This window comes from Agelaius phoeniceus, chromosome 2, assembly GCF_051311805.1.
Source record: "Agelaius phoeniceus isolate bAgePho1 chromosome 2, bAgePho1.hap1, whole genome shotgun sequence".
Lineage (NCBI taxonomy): Eukaryota > Metazoa > Chordata > Aves > Passeriformes > Icteridae > Agelaius > Agelaius phoeniceus.
Window position 1 is genome coordinate 62,786,945 of NC_135266.1, and position 22,698 is coordinate 62,809,642.

The 22,698-nt window shown below is 41.1% G+C and overlaps 1 protein-coding gene across 1 annotated transcript; it reads right to left on the minus strand.

Annotated features, from left to right (window-relative positions):
• Positions 1-1,165: 1,165 nt before the first annotated feature.
• Positions 1,166-22,210, minus strand: CPB2 (carboxypeptidase B2). Its single transcript, XM_077174668.1, has 11 exons — positions 22,050-22,210; positions 10,580-10,655; positions 8,579-8,703; positions 8,379-8,487; positions 7,750-7,851; positions 7,159-7,263; positions 4,517-4,633; positions 3,976-4,066; positions 2,594-2,796; positions 1,475-1,559; positions 1,166-1,350 (listed from the first exon to the last, which is right to left on the minus strand). The coding sequence occupies exons 1-11, from the start codon at positions 22,208-22,210 to the stop codon at positions 1,166-1,168; spliced, it is 1,359 nt and encodes a 452-aa protein (XP_077030783.1).
• Positions 22,211-22,698: the final 488 nt, after the last annotated feature.

Consider the following 22,698-nt stretch of genomic DNA (forward strand, 5'->3'; position numbering starts at 1 on the left):
GGAGGGCGGGGCAGGCGCCCGGCTCCGCCCCCGGGGAGGGGCAATGGGGCGGGCGGGGGCGCTTGGGCAGAGTGAGCGGGAGGAGGGGCTGAGGGAGCTCGGGGGTGACCTGATCGTTCCCTACAACCGCCTTAAAGGAGATTTAGCCAGGTCTTGTCCCTGGCCACAAGTAACAGGACGAGAACACCTGGTGTTAAGCTGCACCAATAGAGGTTCAAGTGGCACATTACGAATAAAATTCTTCACAGAAAGGATGATTAAACGTTGGAATGGATGCTTAGGGAGGTGATGGAATCACTGTAGCAGGAAGTGTTTAAGGAAATACTGTACATGTATTGTGTTGTATTGTATGTACATGAGTGTACTGCAATACACTCATGTGTATTGACAGGGTGGTGTTGGATTGTAGTTTGGACATAATGGTCTCAGAGGTCTTTTCCAACCTCAATGAATCTGTGTTTCCTTGATCTTCAACTAGAACAGGCTTCTCAGAGCCCCATCCAACCTGTCCATAAATATTTCCAGGGATGGGGCATCCACCACCTCTCTGGACAGCCTGTGCTAGTGCCATGCCACCCTTATTGTAAAAAAACCTTCTTTCTTAACCTAAACCTGCCCAGTTTTGGTTTAAATCCTCCTTACAGAGTCTTCAGGCCAGTGCTTGGCTGCAGGATGAATGGACTGGGCTGGCTGTAGTGGAGCAGCCTCTGGGTGCTGCCACTCGCTGGTTTGGCCACTCGTGTGTCCTCGCCTTGCTGTGGCCACCCTTCCTGTCACACAGGGGACACGGCAAGTGGGGCTGTTCTCTTGTAACCAAATCCTGTAATAACACAAATTACCTAAATAAGGCAATCTCCTCTGTGGAGGGAGTCAGAGACCCTTTTACCTGGAATTCCCATCATCTAGTGGGACATGTGTGCTTTTTCCCCCTTACACTACTCTATTATAGTTGTGGTGCAGTGAGCTACTATTATAGAGACAGGTATATAAATATGGCTGAAAAAAACTGATGTGTTCTAAAATACAAGGGGTGCAGTCATCCTGGGGTTTTGCCTATGTATGAAGAATTCTAATAATAATAATAATAAAGGATAAGCTTTTTTTTTTTTATTGCATTTTTGTGAGTAACTAAGTGCAGTCGTGCTGGAATAAATTATATTCAACATCACAAATTTTGTAGAACATGTTGAGCTATCTCTTTGACAGCAGAAAGGGCCTCTAAGCAAGTTGGCTTGATTTCTCGAGGAGGAAGCAAAAATCCGTAAGTTCCTGTGTCACGAAGCTCAAAGGTAAAAGAATATTTAATGCCAAGATCATAAGCCCAGTCGTCAGATCCTCCAGGAGCTAAATCTATGTGAGGAAAGGAAAATAGAAAAATTGCCTGAAAGGAGAACTTTTTTCTGTTCAAAAGCTGTCTTCTGATCCTAGCAAGGATATATTGTCATGCCTTTCATTGCCATAAAGTCATACTTACAGATTGTTTGTGCACCAGCACCAGGTCTGTAAGTTTTCCAAGTTGTCCTCTTTATAGCTTTAGCTGCTTTCTGTGCCAGACTTTCCTGAAATTAAACAAAACATTATTACCTTGAAGGCTTTGTGACAATAGATAAAATGTACACAGTTAGAATTTACTTACAGTGTGCTCAGGATTTCACACTACTTAAATAATCATATAAAAGGTTCCAGAAAACCCACTGCATGTGGTAAAAGTTTTCAGCATATGCCCATGCTACAGATTGTATTTCTGCTGTAGACAGATAAAAAGTATAGATGGGACCTTATCCCCACTTCTGGCAGTAAACTGTTGTCAAACCATTTGTTCTCATTCATCTCATATTTTTTCTTTTCTGACACAGTACTTAAGTCACTCTTTATTTAAGTAATATTGACAAATATGGCAGGAAAATATTTTAATTGTGAGAACCCTACTGTTAAGCCATGAAGAATACTGAAATGCCCAGAATCAATGCACCTCTCTCTGCTTTACAGGAAAAGAGTAACTGTTCTGTTTTGAACTCCACTGTTTTCAATGAGAGTTTGTGCTGTGTCATTTGGTGGCTCAAGAAAGTAAAATTCTACATATGCAGGATATATTTTCCATCCTACCACGAACACAATTTTTGTATAAGTATTCCTTAAACAAAAGCCTTAATAAAAGTAGCAAGTGTCCACCAGAATACCTCATTGCTTAGGTATGTAAAGGGTGTTTTCAAGGGTCACACACCCAATTAATTTGAGTTTATATAAACCATAAAACATAATGAAGAATTTGCACATATATATCTTTTCAAGATGTCCAGAACAACAGGACTCTGTTGTTCTCTTCTAGCAGCATCTTCAAGATCTTAGGTGTTGTTGATGTATAATCAATCTAGAATAAATATTTTCATTTTCTGTAGCTTTCAGAAGCAGCTTGCTGACTTGCACACTACTAGACCAGCCCAGACTTTTTAAATGTGTAAGAACATCAAGAAAAATGCCATTTCCTAATTCTTGATCCTCCCAACACGGTGACTCCTTCATTACAAGACTGACCAAGCTGGGTGAATAGTTCTGGAATAAGTGTGAAACTTCAGGAGGTGGGAGGACTTACCAGCTCCTCATGGTCCTTGCTTTTGTTCGTAGTGTAAGAATATGGAAACAACACCAGCTGGGAGTAGGAGTGCATGGTGATGTAGGCTTTAATGGTGTCCTTGTGGTCTCTGACAAAGCGAGCCACTGCTTTCACTTCAGGCTCAGACTCTGGGTAGGGTCCACAGTATGTCTCCTGGCATTCAAAGTGAGATGCTCCTGGACCTTTAACCAAAAAATAAAAGTGCACAGTTTTATTGCTTTACTTCTTCACTTCTGCATTTCTGTTCATGAAAAATGGAAGAGTATGAAAAGAAAGAGCAGAGTAAGGTGCTAAAACACAAGAAATTGTGGATTCCACCATGCTATGGAAAGAACTCTCATGCTTGTAGAAATCTCTGCAAGCCTTCCAGGATTTCTCACCTATTGTGCTCTTAAAAACAATCAAGGAGAAGATGTAAAAATAAAGTATTCAACAACTGGATAAGAAGTCTTAGAGGAGAGGATGAATATGCTTCATTTAAAATGATCACATGATTGTGAGATCACATCTTAAAATCTAGAATTACTACAGGAAAAAGGGAATTCTACATGATTATTTAATCTTGTGGGAAAGCAAACTCCCAATGGGAAGCTGAAGAAACAAATCAAAATGAAAATTTTTAAGAAAAATTGACGCTGAAACAAATTATCAAGAAGACAAATAGGATTCATGACTTCTGTCTTCACAATAAGACCAAATAACTTTCTGGAAGCACTCAGGATCTTTAGGGGAAAAAAATGTGTGTATTTCTTGATATAACAGCCATGGATGGTTTAGCAATGGGCTACAATGACTGAAATCCATTGTAGGACTTTAGTGTCAGCCCTGAGTGAAGTCAGATCTGATCTATAGGGTAACATTTTAAGGAAGCTATTCGGCTGACTAAAAAAAAACTTGTCAAGTACTAAAGTGCCTGCAGTAATTAAACATGATATAGTCTTCATAAGAATCAAAAGGGCCAAAAAATCTTGGTCAGCTAGGCATTATGGAAGGATGACTGAGCTGATCAGTTGTACACCACAGTGGAGCAGCTGGATAGTGCAACAGGCCTTGGATGACATGACAAGGGTCACCTCTTCTCTTTTTCTTTCTACCCACCAACAGCCTCCCCAAGGTGTGTTATGGTGCAATGCAAGGGGCTTTGTTATGCTGGGAAGAGATAATTCCAGGGATTAAAACTCCTGAGTCCCAGAAAGAATTATCTAAAGCTGGGAAAGTTGTCACCGGTTCATAACAGATATTTAGCTGTATTTTTCTTTGTCTTAACTTCACGGAACAATACATGAAAATGTTTCCAAAATCAAAAATTTTAATGGCCAAAAGTGAGGCAGGGGTACAATAGGAAGAAAATGATGTCCTACCACACCAGTGTGCATCAAAATTCCTGTTCATGTCAGTACCAATGCACTTGCTGTTACCATGCGAGGAACGGCTTTTCCTCCACAGCCGATTCTATGGAAGGAGAGGTACAAGCCATGTTCAGGGAAAAATGCTGGAAGAGTCAATGCACCACCTCACTGATTAGTTAAATGTGACTTCCCACATGTGCCTCTACAGTCCTATGCTAGTGAAGACCAAGGAAAATTCTAAAACCAGTCTGCTTGCCAGCAAGGCTGGGTGATAAAAGGAAATGTTGGGTAGGATCAGAAGCAATCACATGCTGATTTCAATGGAATTTGGACTGTGGAAGGAGGGCAGAAGACATACCATTTGGGCAGGTATGTGAGTTTAGGAGCACAAATAAAACTTTCTGTGGGGAAAGATGCAGAAATTCCAAGCACAGAATAAGAGTTTGGGGTGTGCAGTTTCAGGATGATAACTATGCCCTAGCCATGCACAATGATAATCCCCATAAGAAGCAAATCAGTACCTTGAGCAACCTTTCAAAAAAGATCTACATACAGAGGGGTGGCTCCACGTGTACTCATAGCCATCCACATTTATCACAGGCATGACGTAGAAATCGAAGTGCTCCAGAAGTGTTGTCATGGTCCGATCTCTCTCACGCACATGGATTGCCTATAAAGCACAGGGGAAATATACTAAAAGCATTTGTAATTGTTATTTTTCTTACCTTCCTGCAAAGGTACCTGGTGGCATGTGTAAAATAATTGTGCAATTATCAGAGCAGTCTACCTGAGTCTGATAAGGCTCATCACATCATGGAAATGGTTAAATAGCAAAGTAGCTCTCTGCTCAGAATTGCCACGGGGAAAAATTGATAGTCAGTCAGAGACACTGCAGTTCTTTAGTGTTAGTGGGTGGTCATGAGACAGAAATGAAGCCTATTAATAGCAAGGTTTGAGCTTTTGCTGCCTGTGTAAGTAATAGAAACCCTCTCTCCTGCCCAAAATACAGCAAGATCCAAAATAACAAGTAATACTTCAAATGGCTGCTGTACATAACATTATTTATTCTGGTTGCATTGTGAGTTTAATGCAACTATGTGACAAGAGTCAGTATGATCTACATTGCTAATTTTGCCTCACAGCTTATTTTGAAGGCTTTAGTGATACTGAACCTGGTTGTTGGTCCATGACAAAGAAATAAATTTTAATCTAGATGAGTGGGTTTGTTACTATTAGAATAGACTAAGTCCTTCATCATCCTTGTTTTTTCTTCATGCCTTACTTAGATCACCTTTTTTCATTTTTAATCCTTCCTAGTTATCCTCAGGCAATGGGCTTCCTTTGACTAAATGAGAAATGTCAATCTTTCTACAATCTTAACGACAAAATTAAATTATAAAAAGTGGATCCATTATAAAGAATGCCTAGGATTTGCTAGGGAGAGCTGATGATTTTAGTGCCTGTGTGCAGATGTGTATTAATGTCAAATTTTAAAACATTGCTTCATGAAGAGATACAGAAACAAAATTTGAATTTAAACCACATAAATTAGATCAAAGGAATGGAGAACCTAAATGTTCAGCTTGTTACCTCTGAAAAATGCTGCAGGGACATGTCACTGGCAAAATGACAGCACAGCTGGTAATTATTTGGAGCAGCATGAAAAGGGCAAATGCATTTATATCCAGTGGAACCTTGCAAGCTGGGATTATCAGTGGGTCACAAGGTACATTCAGCTGTATCTGTCCCTAACTCCTGCAATATCCTTTCAAATATTTTAGGCATTGAGATTTTATAGTTGTGATTGATAACAAAAATAAATAAATTTATTATATTTTTATTGTTATTATTGTTATCTTCATCATTCACATTATTTAGTTCCATCATGGCCAAATCATAATTCACGTTTCAAGGACTCGTCTATGTTGTTCCTCTGACCACAGTACTGATGGCTGTGAAGTCTCAGTGCCATCTAGTTTATTTTTACTGTGAACTTTGCTTTTGTGAAAAAGTAATAATAAATAATATTTCAGAACATTAACTGAGCAAAATGGGCAACCTTGTCTGGGCCAGAAAGGCCTCAGGAGCCTTTTCCTGGTCCATGCCAGGGACTAGGTCAGCAGCTCAGCATAAGGAGTCGAGTAGACATGCCTTAAGTTCAAAAAGACCAAGGCAATGTATTTTAAAATCCAGTTGTAAACTGTGGATGTTGTTTCTTTTGGTGCACCTTTGTTCCCTCTCCTGAGCAGTGTAGATAATAAAGATACTAAAGATAGATGTGGCTATTTGTCTGTGGCCACACATCAAGTCTGGTTGATCTAAGCCCATCCCATCAGTGTTTAATCTACAGGCTCAACCCAGCAGTGATTTTCTAGTGTCCATTAACTGGTACTACAGCTGGATTGTTGTTGGTCATCTTCTGGAAGTCTCACATGAGGGTGTCACTACCAGGGGTAATACCTTCAGAAGAAGGTGGCTTATGTGGCCTTATTCTCTGCAGATCCAGAAAAAAAGCAGGAGCACAAATGAAAAACATGGAGTCAGGAGGAGCAGTAGCAGCAGACACAGGAGTAGGTGATGCATCACAGTCAGTGGATTGCTGGTGTGGAACTGTGCCATGTCTGGAGCAGGCAAGTGTGGGGTACCTATTGCTCTAGGAAGGCATGTAGAGAAGAGCCAAGGGTTGTAGGACAGCTTGAGCTCACCCTGTGTGTCTCTGACTGCTCCAGGCAGTGCCAGCTGCAGTAATATGGACACAAGTCACCATGTGCTGCGTGACTCGGAGCCAAGAGCACTCCTGCAATCCACAGGGCAGCACAGACATGGCCCTAGCAGATTACCAAACATGTGCTTTTCCTGGCATGCCCTCTCCAACCCTGACCACTCATAACAATAAATGTCTCTGCTGAATTTGCTGCACATACTTTGAGGTTTCTTTCATGCTTGATAATACATTTGAGCTCCTTTGCATTTACTCCCAGTGACTTTGTGTTTCTCTCACACACACATACCCTTATCTACTGGCATGTACACACACACACACACACACTCTGCTATGCTTGCAGCTTAAACATAAATATCATGTGTTGGAGTAAATGGATTAAGGCTTTATGGATCCTAGAATGCAATTGGACAAAGGTAAATGGCATCAAGATTTTTTGCTTTCCTTTGAAAACAGCAATCAGATGTACTCACATGACCTATGAACCACAGGCAAAAAGCAGGAGAAATCCATTCTCTAGCATGGATACCACAGTCAATCCATATGGCATTTTTTGATTTTTCCTTGCTTTTAGAAATCTGACAAAAGAGAGAGGAAAGGGTACCACATTAATGTGGAAGTGAAAATGTAACCAAGATGGAAGAGGGAGAGCTCAGACTGATCCTGGGCCAGGTTACATTTACATACAGTCAGAGCCATTCAGGCTGCTTGCAGAGTCCCAACACAGGCACCAAGACCACAGCAAGAGCAGAGGTCAGGGGAGTCTGCCACCAGCTGTGCAGGGCAACAAACTAGATTGGCTTCAACATCAACAGAGGAGGGTATCCAGTATTTCATGCCTTTGCATGATGGCCTAGATGTGGTAACTTCCTTGTGACCCAGAAAGGAACCTAATCTGGTCAAGTGGGTTTGCAACAGAACGCATCTTGCTAGAACAGCTTAGAACCTCTAAAAATCACAAAAAATAAGAATGTAGGTATAGATTTAAGGAAATGTCCTGGCCAAACCCCATCATTTGCTTACAGTAGTACTTGGAAAGTTTTTGCAGTAAGTCACAGGTGTACCTTCAGAACATAAAGCGGTCGCTTTTCATAGGATGATCCAATATATATTTTCTGGAGGAGATCAGAATGGACTTTCACTACTGCCTCCATCCAATGATATATCTGCAAGGGTGAAGTTAGTAAGTGGATCTGCTTTTTACTGTTTTCCTTCCTCCCTGAAAGTAGTCTAGATTTAAATTCATTCTACTTCCCAAAATTTTTATCTCATGGAAGAGAAAAACTAATAATTCAACCCACCTACCACATGCCTGACTCTAATTTTTGTTAAAACCAACGGTAAGATGCAGTCACAACACAGTCCAAATGTAGCCCTGAAATTCCTGTTTAGTTCTATTTGTTTAAATTGTTATTGATTTTATGTTTTAAATATTTACATGTTTGTTTTGTGACTTCATTTTGCTTCTCTGTTTACTGCCTTTGAATTACCGTTCAATACACGTATGAGAGATTTTGTCTGATGCTTCTTTCTATCTCTATGAAGGCATTACAATAAATAGAACTCTTAATTGTTGTGCAATGCAGTGGTAATTATTAACTGCTGATGATTTCTTTCCCTTTATATCCATTCTCAACCATGAGACAAATTTCATCCTTTGCATCTACAGATGTTCACAACAAAAACAGCTTACTTCTTTCATTGAATGGTAGTTTTCATAGTATGAGGAAGATCCACGAGCATTGATTGTGTCATTGACAGTCTGCTTTTCAATAATTCCTTGAACATCTCCAATCAAGACTCTGAATAACAAAGGAAGAGCACAACTTCCTGTTAAATAAATGACAAACAACTTTACAGAATCATTCATGACAACAAATAAAAAATACATACTTGTGTTGGATGGTCAGTTGCCTTAACTGAGCTTTTATGCTATTTATGCTGGATGCCCTGACATAGAAATGGACTTCTCTGTCCTTCTGGATGTTTTCAACCACAACAGGTTGCCAGAGAATGACCTACAAAGTTTCCAAAAACATTTTATTTTTTTTTAACTGAGGAAAGAAAAAATATTCTTGCTAACATTTAATAAGCATTTTGAAAACAATCAAAGCATATGTTTTCAATTTAAGAGACTCCGTGTAACAAGCAGTTTAATGTTCCTTGTGATGTGTAGCATTCTGCTACTTCTGGAAGTGAAATGTGTGTATTTAAGAAAGGTTTATAATGACTTCTGCACAAAAATTCATAAATCAAGAACAAAGGCAAGAACATAACCTTTTCTAAGATAGTATTTCTAGTATAATAGATATATTTAGCTGGTTATTATATTACATGTTTTCAAGTCTGCTGAGAGTTATTTTCCCTGAGGGTATTTGGAGAATTAATGAAGATCAGACCAGTCTTTGTAGTTATTGTATTCTCTGATTCTTTAATCAGCGAGGAAATAAGTGCCAGAAGGGGTTTGAATATAAGTCAAGTTGAAGAAGCAATACAGAGATTAGAAATTGGAGAAAAGTAAGAAAATGAGATTGTTCTTTGTGCAGTTAAATAACAATAATAAAATCAGAAGCCAGCATATTCAATAAAAGACTGAAACTTCAGAACCAATAATACAGAAAGATCTGGGGGTGACAGTTAGCAGTAAATTAGGCATAAATTTAGAGTGTGAAAAAAGTCAGCATAATTCTTGGATGAATTTTTAGGGCATACAGCATGAAGCCACCAGACAATAGGGTTTATTTTTTTCCTTTATGGTTCAGTTGCACAAGGAATATTGTTTGAACAATAAATGGTAACCATTAAAATTGGCTGGGAGTTACTGTGTGTGTCTACCCTTCCCCTTTCCCTTTCTGTTCTTTTCTTATAGCTTCCTCAATTTATAGTAATAGAAACAAATTGTCTGGTTTATAACCCATGAAAAATATTTGGTTGGCATATTCCCATAAATGACTTGGAAGAAAACACCACAAGCCCTCTCGCATTGAATGTGCTGCAGTTCTTCTTCCTGACTTCTTGGGGCTCCTTGTACAAGAAAGTGAAGATTCACAGCAGTAAATAAAAGATGGAGGAGCAGAGGTTTATATTGGTACAGAAAAAGAGATGTATATGTGACTTGACTTGTGAAGGTAGAAAAGAGCAAGGTTATCAAAACGTTACTGAGAACTTAAGGGAAGGATTAGAAGATGCTAGTAGGGACAGCAGAAGGATTTTGGAGTGGGCATAAAATGAATAGGAGCCAAGAGAGACAGAGAAAGACTGGGTGTAGACACATTTAAAAGCTCTTAGTCATATGAAACCCATTCTCAATCATCCTGTAAATTATGTTGATTGAAGAAATGGTTACACTTTTGTTGCAGTGTTGACTTCAAACTGGGAGGGTGTGATTGGGTGAGAAAAGAGATGTCTCACTTTAATTAAATACTCCTTTATCTAATGAAAGATGGAAGTAATAATAATAATACAAAAGTATTATTTAAGATATTTTTATCTTCCAGATGCTACCTTTAAAAAAATACCACAAAAATCCAGTCCTGATCTTTAAAGGTGTGCAAGCCATACATAGGTCATGATCACATGGTCAAAAGTGCTGAGGTTCCCTAGCAAATGTATTTCTACTTACTGTGTGTTGGTGTTTTCCTAGTTTTTCAGTGCCTTAATACACAAAATCAATTGCAGAAATATGAGCTCTGATATAATTAATTACTGAAACATTATGTAAACACATGTAAATCAGAAGGAAGTGAGAAATTAAAACCAAGCATTTCCTGAGCTGATGTATTAGAACAAATAAATGGAAGTGGGCTAGATATTTCTTGAGAGGGAGAAGGCGTATTAGGGCATTTGGGGGGAAAATTTGGCCTAGAGTTCAGAGAGACAGAATAATCTGTTTACCTCAGTGGTGTTCAGTAAATCCTGAAGAGCTTCAACTTGTTCATCAGTTTGTGGGAGAGCCCACAAAACTTCATCCCTGAAAAACAAGGGTATTTAGGTAAAGCACAGGTCCTTGGAACTGCTCCAGTTCATGCAAAAGGGAAGAAGCAGGCTTGGCCTCCCTCATCTTCCCTGGCTTGGGTGTCATGAACCCAAAGACACTTCAGTAGTGAAGATGCTGAATGTGGTTCCAGCCTCTGCATCTACCAGTCATCAAAATCCATGAAAAAGATGGTGCAGGGCTTTGGTAGCCATTATTTACTGCTGAACCCTGAGATTGCTGCTGGGAGCTGGCACCAGCACCACAGCCACCAGCCCCAGCTAACCCACAGTGCAGCAGCAGCAGTTGAAAACTAGCTGAGAACAGGAAGATGGCTCTCCTATGGTCCCCTGAGTTTCTCAGCCACCATTCCACAGAGACATCAGCCCTCCCAGTCTGCCAAAAGCCCTCCCAGGTTTGGCAAAAGCCAAACATGATGTTTTGTAGATGTGCATTCCTACTTTAGTCAAGTTTTTCTGGTCTCCTCATTTGTGTCCCCCTGCTGGTATTATTTCAGATGGTCTGCACCACTGTCCTCCCCATCTTTGCCCAGTAACTTGTATTCCCTTTCTATTTGAAAACCATGGTCTGGACATGCTGTCCATGACATGGTGCTTCCCAGCTACTCCATGCCTGATGCCACTGTTGGTGACAGAAGTGAAATTCACTTTCTGGAAAGAAAAAAAACCAGCACACTGCATTGAGTCCTGATCATCAGTGTGCTGCAAGTCATGTAGTAAAAAATTGCATTGGATAGGTAATTAAAATAATTTGTGCATGTAGAAGAAGGAGATTCAGGGGAATGTTAGACCCCTCTTTCCATTTCCTGGGCTGGGGTGGCTCTCAGCCATCTAATCACGTGGAACTGGTGGCACTGTATAAACCAGGCACGATCAAAGTCCCTGCCAGCCCTGTCTGCAAAGACTGTCCTGAAAAGAAAACAGGCAAGGCTCTCAAAACTAAGGTTTTCAAGCAGCATAACATGATTGTCACAGCTTGTTGCTGTGACTGATTTCAGGCAGAAACCTGACAGCATCTGGCAACCAGATGATTCATCTTTACTTTTAGCCAGGCTCCAAGCAATTACTGTTGTTTCTCATGCAGAACCAACAACATGCCAACCTTATTTTTGCCTCCACCATCATTTGACAGAACATCAAAAAACAATCAGGGATAGGCAAGGTGGGCAGTTTGCCCATTTCTTTAGTGCACTCTGAAGTGTGTGGTTGAGGCTACTTTAAAAATGAATGTCTTCTCATAGCTGAGGGAGTCTTTTCACACAGGAGCCAAGAAAAGGCCTGCTGCATCTGGTTTCATTGCGTGATTTCCACAGCATGAGAGCACCATAGTGGGGAAGCTGATGTGTACTTGTACCCCACCGTTTGTTGCACAAATATTTCATCCAAGTGTGGTAAGTACTGAACAGGTGTTACAGTTCCTCCCTAGCTCTTGTGATAACACCTGAATACACTGAATAAGCTGATCAAAATTCTGCTCCTGCACTTCAGTGTGGCAAGTATTAGCTGCCAAAACTCTAATTGTTGCCTTTCTCAGTTCCCCTGCTTTGATTGGGCATTGTACCCTCCTTCATCAGTCTTCTTTCCCACTCTTTGTAGAAAACCCAGACAAAAGCTTTAATTATTACCCTTATACCAAGCTCAGAATCAGCCCTCTACCCCCAGTTTCCTTGCCCTACCTGCTGCCCCTGTACTTCTGCCCCTGGACTTCTTTTCTTTCTGTTGTCATGCCCTCTTCCCTGATTGCTTTCAGTTTGTCCTTGAAAAGAGCCTTCTCATTCCTTCTTCCAGTGTTCTGCCAGACACCCACTGGGCTCTGTCCCTGTTTCTCATTCTTTTTCCTTCCCTTTTACCTCTTGGTAGAAGTCCAGCTGCCATCCCCACACTACCTTACTCAGATCTTACCCTGTGAGTAAGTTACATTTCAGTTAGTCTTAGATGGGTTTGATATCTTCATCTGAGCTGGGCACTATCTTAACAAAGAAACAGGTGCTTTAGGGGTTGGGTTAACCTGAGCTAATTTAGATGTGAGCTAATTTAAAATATGTGTATGTAGAAGGTGTGTGCTAACCTGAAATGAATTGCCTTCTAAACACACATATTTTTCCCCACTACCTGTACAGAAAGGTGAAGGGCACTTGTTCCTACACAAAGCCGTGTAAAAATTCCATCTGGTCAAATGAATCTCATTCTTTTAGCCATTTTCATAACTGGGGCTGGGGGGATTAGGCTTCTGCTTTCCAGTGGGAAACACCATATTCTTCTTTAAGAGTCAGATATTCAGTGTTCTATTTAAGCATTAAATAAATAAATCCTCAAGAGCAATATTGTTCCATTGAATTCACCTAAACCCACATTTGTTTTCCCCTACTTTAACTCTCCCACCTCCATAGCAATCCACAACTAAATATGATTGGAACACAAAGGGAGAGGAAAGATCCTCTTTTTGAGGCATAACCTCAATGGTGTTCACCTCTCACAGGTCTGCAGAGTGGTGCAAAATCACAGAAGGGATATGAGAAATAATTCACATTTTATTTGTGTAGATATTTTAGTTCTGGGAGCAGGTTGTATTTAATTCTAGGTTGTTCAGCTTTGCTTAAAATCACCACATGAGGACCTTATCCTTTTAGTTCTACTTATTAAAATATTTCAGGTTTTTAAACCAGTAGTACATGCAGAAAATAAAAGCACTTTGCCTGTCTTCATCTCTGACATATGTTCTCATCTTTTAAGAAAGCATTTGGTTTCAGGGCATTTCTGAAGTTTATCAATAGGTAACAATAAAGCTGCTTCTGAAACATTGTACAAATACCAAATGGTTATTCAAAAATGATTTATGCCTGGAAAAACCATCATAAAAGCTGCTTTGGAAAGAAAACAGATTGTTAGCACTTTCTGAAATGGTTTCTCTTTCTACCTCAAGAAGTAATTCATTTAAGATCTTGTTTTAAGGCAAATGAAGCAAATTATTTTTCCCATTAAGTTTCCAAATGCCCTTTATTGGCATTCAAAAGTACTGAATGAACAGAATAGATTTGCACTTAGACCAAAAAGAGTAGTCTTAATATGATTAAAAACACAGGATTTATGGATGCAAAGAAGACTTAAAATAATTTCATTTCCCCCACCATCTTTATGTTAAATTGAACCCCGCATCCAATTACAAGGGCAATAAATATATGTCAGCGTTTGACAAATGTTTTCTCATGCAACTCAGAATTATTTTGCATCAATACTTTCCCTGTCCACCCACCACACACTAGAACACCCAGTAGCATCAGTAGATCTTTACCTTGGAATAGCGAAGGCATGCTTCTCTGGAACCAAGATAAAAAAGGTAAAAAAGAACAGGTAAAGCTTCATCTTCATGGCATTCACAACAAAACCAAATGCAATAGAAAAGACAAGGGTTCAGGACTCACATTATTGATTTTAAAAATGTTATTTAAAGAGTAGTTAAAATTTAATATTGCTTCTCACTTCAACCCCAAGCTCCTGGTGGCTAAGTCAATATGACAGAGCTCTCTGGGGAGGTGCTGCTCATATTGATGTCATCCACGTACGAGAGGATAAAATACATTTTGAACATTTTCATATTGACAAATCACTTTGTCATCTCAGCCTTTTATTCTATTGCAGCTACAAACCACAGACATAAGAAAGAACAGCAAGCACAAAGCTTTTGTAATCCTCTAGTATTTGTGGAGGTCCAGCAGCGTGCTGTGCATCCATCTCTCTTATAAAGCATCACAGCCAAGCATGAATCTGGTTCAAAGCAGTGGGAATGAGGTTAAGTCCAAACAGAAAAATTCTGAACAGGAAACCTTCTTTTTCTGGCATTTGCTAGCAGAGAAAACAAGGAGCAACATATGTTTTTTTGGTGCTTTGACATCCGTGTATTTTCCTTATGGATGTCATAAAGGTTACTTTTCAAGAAAAAGTACAAGTGACTCTTCATCTCATTATTATTAATTTTTGCATGCCCCCAAGATTTTGCTCCTCATATCTCTATCCACAGGTCTCCATACAGGACATGCTGAAAAGCTGAGTGAATTTGGTATGTCCACAATAGATAGGGATCTTCATCTCTGTTCCATGCTTGAAGAAAAAATGACTAAGACACAGCTAATTATCCTGGTTTAAGTCCTCTTCCAGAGGGAATTCATTCCAGAAGAGGACTGAGGAGTGCATCAATATGTACATAATGGGGACACCAGGGAGCCAAGACCTAGATGTGAATTGGGGAACAAAATTATTTGATGCTCTAGGTGTAGCTTAGGGTTATAGTTATACCCTAGGTAAAAAAATGGCTGGGAACAAGCCCTGGAGCTAAGGTTAGGTAATTCAGACTAGATTGCATCCATGAACATCCTCTAGAACCGCTCTGAAGTGGTCTGGATCAGAGCCAATTCTCCACCTAAGCAGGCAGCCCCAGGCCTTTGGAAGTCAAACACAGCCCTGAGTTTGGTTTTGGTTTTGTTGGTTTTTTTGTTTGTTTGTTTTGATTGTTTCAGAAGGGCAGCCCTGTGCTAAGAAGCCAGACAACTGAGTTTTAGGTGACTGAAGTCAACAGAGGTGAATCATACCCCAATGGGTATGCTGAAATATATGTGAAAATACACCAACACTGAAAATCCCCAAACTGGAATTGAGCACAAACCAGACACCAAAAGGAAAGGCAAAGAAAGGCTCATGGGAAGTGAAATCACTGATGCCTTACCTAGACTTTTTAGTTCTTATCTTTTCTAGATGTTGTTCAAACAAACAGGAAGTTCTGGTAAGGTACAGAGGCCATTCCCAGCAAGGGCAGCACTCCACCAGAAGGGTTGATTTTTAAACCAGTGGTTCAGATGCTCTTTCCTCACACAGGCAAAAGGAAGCTGTCAAATAAAAATAAAATACAGGAGAGAAAACTTGCTCATCCAGACACACTTTCATGTGGAATTGTTTCATGTACAGATATGACGAAAAATTTGATCTGCTGAGCTAGGTTTAACAGAAGAGATTGAAAAGCTGATGGAGTTGGGTAGCTCTTACTGAAGAAAGGAAAGGATCATATCTCTACATGTCTTAGGCTGTTATTAAAGTGGGAAAAGGGAACACCTTCTATTGTCTACCCAAGAAGAGAGTTTTAGACAAACAGTAGTTGTAAGACTTTTTTGTAGTGTTGGTGGCTTTTCCAGGAAATTCTCCCGTTTATTGGAAGAGACTGTTCACATGGTGTTTGAAAGCTACTGATTTCCTACTTGCTTTTTGGTTTCTGGAATGCAAAGGAAATATTTCATACAAGAAAAAGAAAAAAAAGGGTGTTTGAGGAAACTCTACCTGCAGCAGTAATTTTTTTAATAACCTTCAAGGACTTCTGAGAACCTGGGAAGTATTTCTCAGATTATCTGGGAAGAAAAAATGCAGTCTTAAAAAACATTGTGAAGGGCAACTGTAAAAACAATTGAATTAATAAAAACATTTAATTTTGAGAATTTTGACTGCTGCTTGATTTTTTCTAAGGCATTTTAATTATTTTATTGAAAATTAACTTGCATTTCCACAGACTGTTTTAATACCTGGAGGAAATAAGACTCAATTTAGAAACTGTTGCAAGGTGAGGTTTTTGTTGAATTTGGGGAGATTTGAAATCCTCCTTTCTTGAACAAATCTATTTTTCTCTGATTGGGAAATTCATCAAAACTGATCATTTCCAGCAGCCCTTTTCACTTCTGCTAATTCAGCATTCCATGGTGAAGAGCTGCTTGGTCAAAAATTCTGTCAAAGATTTTGCTGCACTTGAATTAATTATTCCTTCTCCACTGGGTAGTCCATGGGCTGTGCTGACCTGATACTTGCAAGTGTTGCCATAGCAAATATGACCAGAGGCCTTGTACTAATGGGGGACAATTTCAGTTGTGTTGGTTTGTGTTAACTTTTAGGGTCCCTTTGGGAGATGCACAGGCTTTCATTTAAAGAGGGATGAGCAGGTCTTGGTTTTCAGAGCAGATAATTAACAAAGTATTCTCTTGATTTCTTTGTTGAAAAATATGCATCTGGGAATTAGGACTGTTAATATATATAGCCTCCTGATGCCATTATTATATTGCTTTTAAAAATATAAACACACTTTAAAGGCAGTTCTAAAGAGATGTCTTCACTCTTTTGACTGGATGCTGTCTCTCCTCTCCCTCTGCACGTTCATGTAGTAACACCAGTGTCCCCTGGACAGAGGCTGGTGCTGTACCTCAGCCAGACCAGGCTCTGGCACATCTTTGTGTGGTGCTTTAAGATGTCAGTGCCCAAAACTGTGGCAGCAGCAGAGACCAACACGCCTATCCCTGCTAAGTCAGGATATCTATCATTGCTCAAGACCCCTCAGCACACACTGGGATGCTGTGCCTGGGCTCCTGCAAAAGGCTGCTCTTTTTGGTGAAAGAGAGCCAGCCCCTGGAATGATGTCAGATAAAACAAGTAAAAGGAGAAACTTCTTGAACTGCTGCAGCAAGATGGTCTCAAGCAGTTGCAGCAGTGCCACTGACTAATCTCCAGTGACTCTCCCAAGTGTCACCCTTGGTTTTCTGTGGCCGCATTTCTCTTCACAGAGAAAAGCAAGGCACAACTTCCCAAGGATATTTTCTGGGAATCACAGCGAGGAACCTCAGAGAAAGAAAAAACAATTCTTATCTCAATTGCTGCTCCTCTTGTTGTGCACAGGTGGAATGCATTGTGGAAGATTGTTTACCTGAAGGGAATTGGTAATTGGATTCTGGTGTGAGTGTTTTGATTCACTGACCAATTGAGTCTGCGTGTGTGTGTCGGGATGGTTTGCTGACAGTCACGAGATTCTGTGCAGTTGAGTGGAGTTGAGTGCTTGTGCAGATTCAGTGTAATATGGTGTAATAAAGTATAAAATAATATAGTATAATAAAGTAATTAATTAGCCTTCTGATATCAATGGAGTCAGATGCATCATTTCTTCCCTTCGTCGGGGGTCGCTTTGCTTTTCCTATAGTTTTCAGCAACCCAAGTGTCATGAGATTTCCCTTATACTCAACTGTGATCTAAGTGTGACTGTCTTCTTTGATCCTGGGGCTTGCACAGTATCCAGCAGCAACATTTTAAATAACAAGTCTCATCAAGATCCTCAGATCTGAGTCTGTATTTCAGTGTGTGCTAAAGCCCATGCTAGGCTGGTGCTGTCTGTTTGTAACAGTAAACCCGTTAACAAGCACTCACAAGGGGCAGGAGGAGCAGAGGTCAGCTGTTATCAGCAACCACATCCCTCAGATCTTTTTCCTTGTTTGGGATTAGCATAGTCTGTTATGGTTTTGATCCTCCAGAATCCTCTTGTTTCCAGTTAATCAGGAAGTCCCTCTAGGGACGGGTAATTGTGCTGATGCATGTGTGTGACTGAAGCAGAACATAAAAGCCAAGTGAGTCTGTGCTGTCCATACTGGTTCTTTAAATTCAGATCCAAATGCAAAATAATCTCATGAAAATTGCTGATGGGCTCTTGCCATTTTTTGGTGCATTATCACTACTGATGGGGCCAAAGGTAACCAGTGAGCATCCTTCCCACATGAGGCAGAAGATGACTAAAATCTAACTAAACTCTGATCTCTGTTGCTCACTGTGCGATGCAGCTGAGTGCTGTTGCTCATGAGCCACACAAGGATGCAATTAGTGTAACAGCTCTTTATTATGAATGTGGCAGAACAGAATTAGAACTCAATTTACAAGTCCCCCTTTCAAACCCATTCAGCCGTTAAGGCTGCATCATCTTTCAGTTTTCCAAGGCATATAATTGATAAATGATTTCTCCCTGCACACCTCAGCTCCTCATCTTTATTCATGAACCAATTAATCTTTGTAGGACACTGTGATCATTTGCATACATGGCCAATGTCACCAACCTCTGTTATTTCATTCAGGAAACAATTTTGCAGCCCATGAAACCACCAGGAGGGGAAAGTCTGGACTATGTCTAAATTTCTGTTCTTCTCCCTCACATCATTCTCGAATATAAAAATCAGATGCTGCTTGTGCTAGAAAATGATGGATTAACCTGGAAGGAAACACACCTCAGCAGTATGTTTCAATCATGGCTGATAGGTATGAGCAGAGGCTGGAAATACATGTTTGAGGACTCTGTTGTGCCAATCTATTTTATTTATTAAATATTTTCTTTTACTCTCTTTGCTAGCCAGCTCTCCTGGGTTAGCAGAGAGAAAGCTGCTATAGTGTATGCAGGGTTTGGGGTAAGTGGGGAGGTGTCTGTACTGTTTAAACACTTTCTTCATGAGCTCTGCTTCCTGAAGGTCTGTTATAAACCACCACACTAACAACAGTTGTCCAAGTGGCTCACGTTGGTTTTTTGCCAGTACACCTTGACTTGTTTGCCAGTGTCTAAGCAAGGAGCACTTGCAAGGCAAGTTTTATTTTGGTAAACAAAGGATATCAAAGAGAGTCCCAGGAGCACTCCAAGCAGAACACTGAGCACTTGAGGAAGGTGTCCAAGTACCACCTACAGAGAGCACACTTTGGCCAAGTTGCACGTGAATGGATGCACACCTGTCTCCCCCTCTGTGTACAAAGATTATGTGTGCACAAACCCAGAATGCAATTAGCTGTGGAACAGGGATGTGTTCTGCCTGTCTCTGGATGGATCTACAGAATTTTCTTTCTTCTTTGCATTCCTTGCACTTGCTTACATTTCTTGCATGGCGTCTGTCAGAGATTATAAGAATGGACCCTTCCTTTGGGCTTTTGGAGAATGCTGGGACCCATTTGAAAGGTGCCAGGGCCTGTTTGAGGATGCTGGTGAAGAGAAAGCCCATAGAGCAAAGGTCCTGCCCTCTTTCATTCACCCCTCTCAGCTGGTGTGGTCCCTACCACCCTCAATCTGTGCAAGCAAATGCACACTGCAGAGACAACCATCACTGCTCTGGAATTTGGCTCCAACTGCAAATTTGGGAAGTTGCTACAAATTTTGAAATTTTCTAGAGGCATTTGACTGGTATGCAAGATCTGATCACTGCATGGACAGCATCATCCCAGGTAGGTGTGAGAAGCATTATGGGGCACTGAGGCCACATCTCCCTAACGCCAATTGTGATTTGACGGTGCAGCAAGCAGCAAGCAGTGGATGTAGGACTGGTGGGCAGGGCCTGCATCCCTCCTCAGGATCTCTGTTTTCCCTGCTGTGGCTGATTGAGCCTTTCACAGGCACATCACCTAACCATAGGATGGTTTCACTGACACCCAAGCAAACACAGGCTTTGAGGAGAAGGCATGGCAAGGCTGATGCTCCTAAGCCTTGTTCACCAGCTCTCAGACATGCAGGGTGTTTTGCTTTTCATTTTCACATTGCTTTTCTGCCTGCATGAATCAAAGCAGCACCACACATGTGAAGCACCTGCTAGGAGAATTCCAGAGTGGATGTGTGGGGCTCCTCTCTGTGCTTTGTGCATTTACAGATATTCATTGCTGTATTTCTTTAGATCCTTAACAAATGCCCAGAGTTCAGTATGTCTAGGTGGGACTGGTTATGTAGGTTTCTGTTCTTTTCACAAATTTCAGGCATATTGTAGTAACACCAGTGAGCAGATGGCCTGTGTGAACTCTGGCCAAGCTTTGGACAATTTATCATGGATCTGGAATAGTAATTGTAGTTTGCATTCTGGGAACAAATTAAGTTTCCCATAAAGCACTTTGAAAAGTTGTCAGGACACAAAAAGTAAATAAGATGCAATGAAAAACAGTCCTTTATAAATATAGTAATTTTACTTGCTGAGAACTAAGAGCTGTGTGTTACTTTCAGAGCAGCCAAGGAATTGCCAGGGGAATAACACATGTTTCCTGGTGGCAGAAGAGAACCACCACCAAGCACTGATTGACAATTATAAAAAAAAAGTAGAGTATTATATTATATTATATTATATTATATTATATTATATTATATTAGGTGAGCTTGGCCCTAATTCACAGTTTTCTCACATTAAGCTGTACAAAGTCCACAGATGCCACCTTACCAGTACACAGCGCTCTTCTGATTCATGCCCTGCTTAATGAACAGCTTCTTAGGTTTGTGGGTAAACTTTAGCTCCAAAGTGGCTCACCACACAGCAGGCAATGAGAGTTAGGCATTCAGTGGTGCTGCTCTCTGCTTGCTTGCCTTGTCTGCTTGCCTGAAAAGAACTGGGCTTGAGTGGCTGAGCAGCCTGAAGGAAAACGCTCCCAAATTCTTGGCAAGTCTGTTCTTCATATGGTGGAGGAGGCTGCCAGAAGTGGGAGAAGACAGAGAGCTGACTCTGAGGAACTCAGCATATGGGTTTGCAGCATTGGAGGCACCAGGATCCATTTCTCCATCAAGCTGAAAGCAGCAGTCACTGGTACTTGCTGTAGGACCAGTGCTGCTCCTGTGCCTTTTGCAGCCAGCTGACTGAGACCTATTTTCCAAAGGTTCTATTTTCCAAGCAGAAGCCAGATCAAAGCTGCTGCTCATTTAGGCAGCAGTGGGCACCAGACCTGAAGTTTGTGATTAGGCTCATAACAGAATTAAGCTGCACTTAGAAGGATGAGTGATGTCAGGTTGGGGTTTTGGTTCAGTCCCAGTTCTGGAGGAAATAGAGACAACCTTATCTCTACAAGAGCACAGCAGCCAGCCAAACAGCTTGCTGTCCCCTTTCTAAGGCTCGAACAGATGATTTCTAGCTAGGGTAGATGATTTACAAGAAGGTGTAAAATCCTCATCATGCACCTAATTATACTTTACTACTCTGTGGGGGGACATTTCCTTCTAAGTCCATCTGGTGATCAGACTGTACCCTGAGGCATGTGGATTGATTGCCCTCATGGTTTTTCTCCTATTTAGTCTAAATGCTGATGCTTTATTTTTATTCGTGTGAGTGTCTAAGCCTTTTTGAAGCATTGAAAATTATGATTAATTGTGCAATGAAAATCAATAATGGAAGTGCTTACAAAGCCAGCTTGATTTGGGAGTGAATCCCAAAGACAGCTGCTTTCTCTAAAAGGGATGGAAAAAGTTTGAGGAAAGCAACAGCAAAAAATTCCAGATCCTGGTTGGTATTTTTAGTGATGTTTGTCATAGGCTTAACCCTTTCAGCACCTGCTGAGAGAGACCTTTATTACAGGCTGCTGTTACCAGTTCATGAAAGCAAAACCTCAAGTCCATCAAATAAGTAAGCATACTTGATTAAACAGAAATGCACTGAAAAGTGAAAATACTTCTACTCCTGTACCAGAATGCAGCTATTCCCACACCTTCAGGGCCACGACAGATTTGTCTTTCAAGTGAGATTCCAGAGCCAGGGCTGAAGATCTGGGAGGGATTTACCGTGGCATCCCTGCCAGCGGCACTTACTCCCTTTCGCGCACTGGCGAGCGCTGGCTTTGTGCCGAGGGTTCAGGATCCAGGTTTTTTCTCCGTTCCTCAGAGGATGGCAGTGCTGCAGCCGGTGTGGGAGCTCTGGGTGCAGGGAGTGCCATCTCGTGGTGATCTGTCCCTGCTGCGGAGTGCGGCATGGCGCTCGCTGATGCTGCTTCGCAAAGCAGCCCGCGGGCAGAGCGCTGCCAACGGGGAGGGATGCGTGCCAGGGAGCTGGGATGCTGAGGAGGAGGAGGAAAAGCAGCCCCTTCCACAAAACGTGGTTCAAATAACACCGTACATCACCTGGCCCTTCTCCAGATCCTGAGGCAGAGGCAGCTTTCAGTCCCCAGAGCCCCTGATGTCTTACGCCTTGCCTAGTGGGAATGCATGATGTATGCAAGCCTCCTCTCTGCCCATCTCAGCAGACTCCTCTAAAAATCCTACCCCTGTGCAAAAAGCTGAGTTGCTAAGAGCTGGTGAATGGAAGATGCCTGAAAATCCCTTCTACTCTCTGGGGGTGGCAAACACCTGCATTCATTTGGGGTCAAGGGAAAAGCCTTCTCACCCTGGTTCTGCTGCCACGTTCAATCTGTCATCTACTTCATCACTCGTGACTGCCCCTGAGTCTGGGGTGACACCATCT

Bases quoted from the DNA above. Each gene is read 5' to 3' on its own strand.
- CPB2 (XM_077174668.1), bottom strand. From the start codon at position 22,210: ATGCCGCACTCCGCAGCAGGGACAGATCACCACGAGATGGCACTCCCT. The intron at 10,656-22,049 runs GTAAGTGCCGCT...CTTGTTTTTCAG, and splicing joins TCGCCAGTGCGCGAAAGGGA to GGATGAAGTTTTGTGGGCTC. The intron at 8,488-8,578 runs GTATGTATTTTT...TTTGTTATTCAG, and splicing joins CAACTGACCATCCAACACAA to AGTCTTGATTGGAGATGTTC.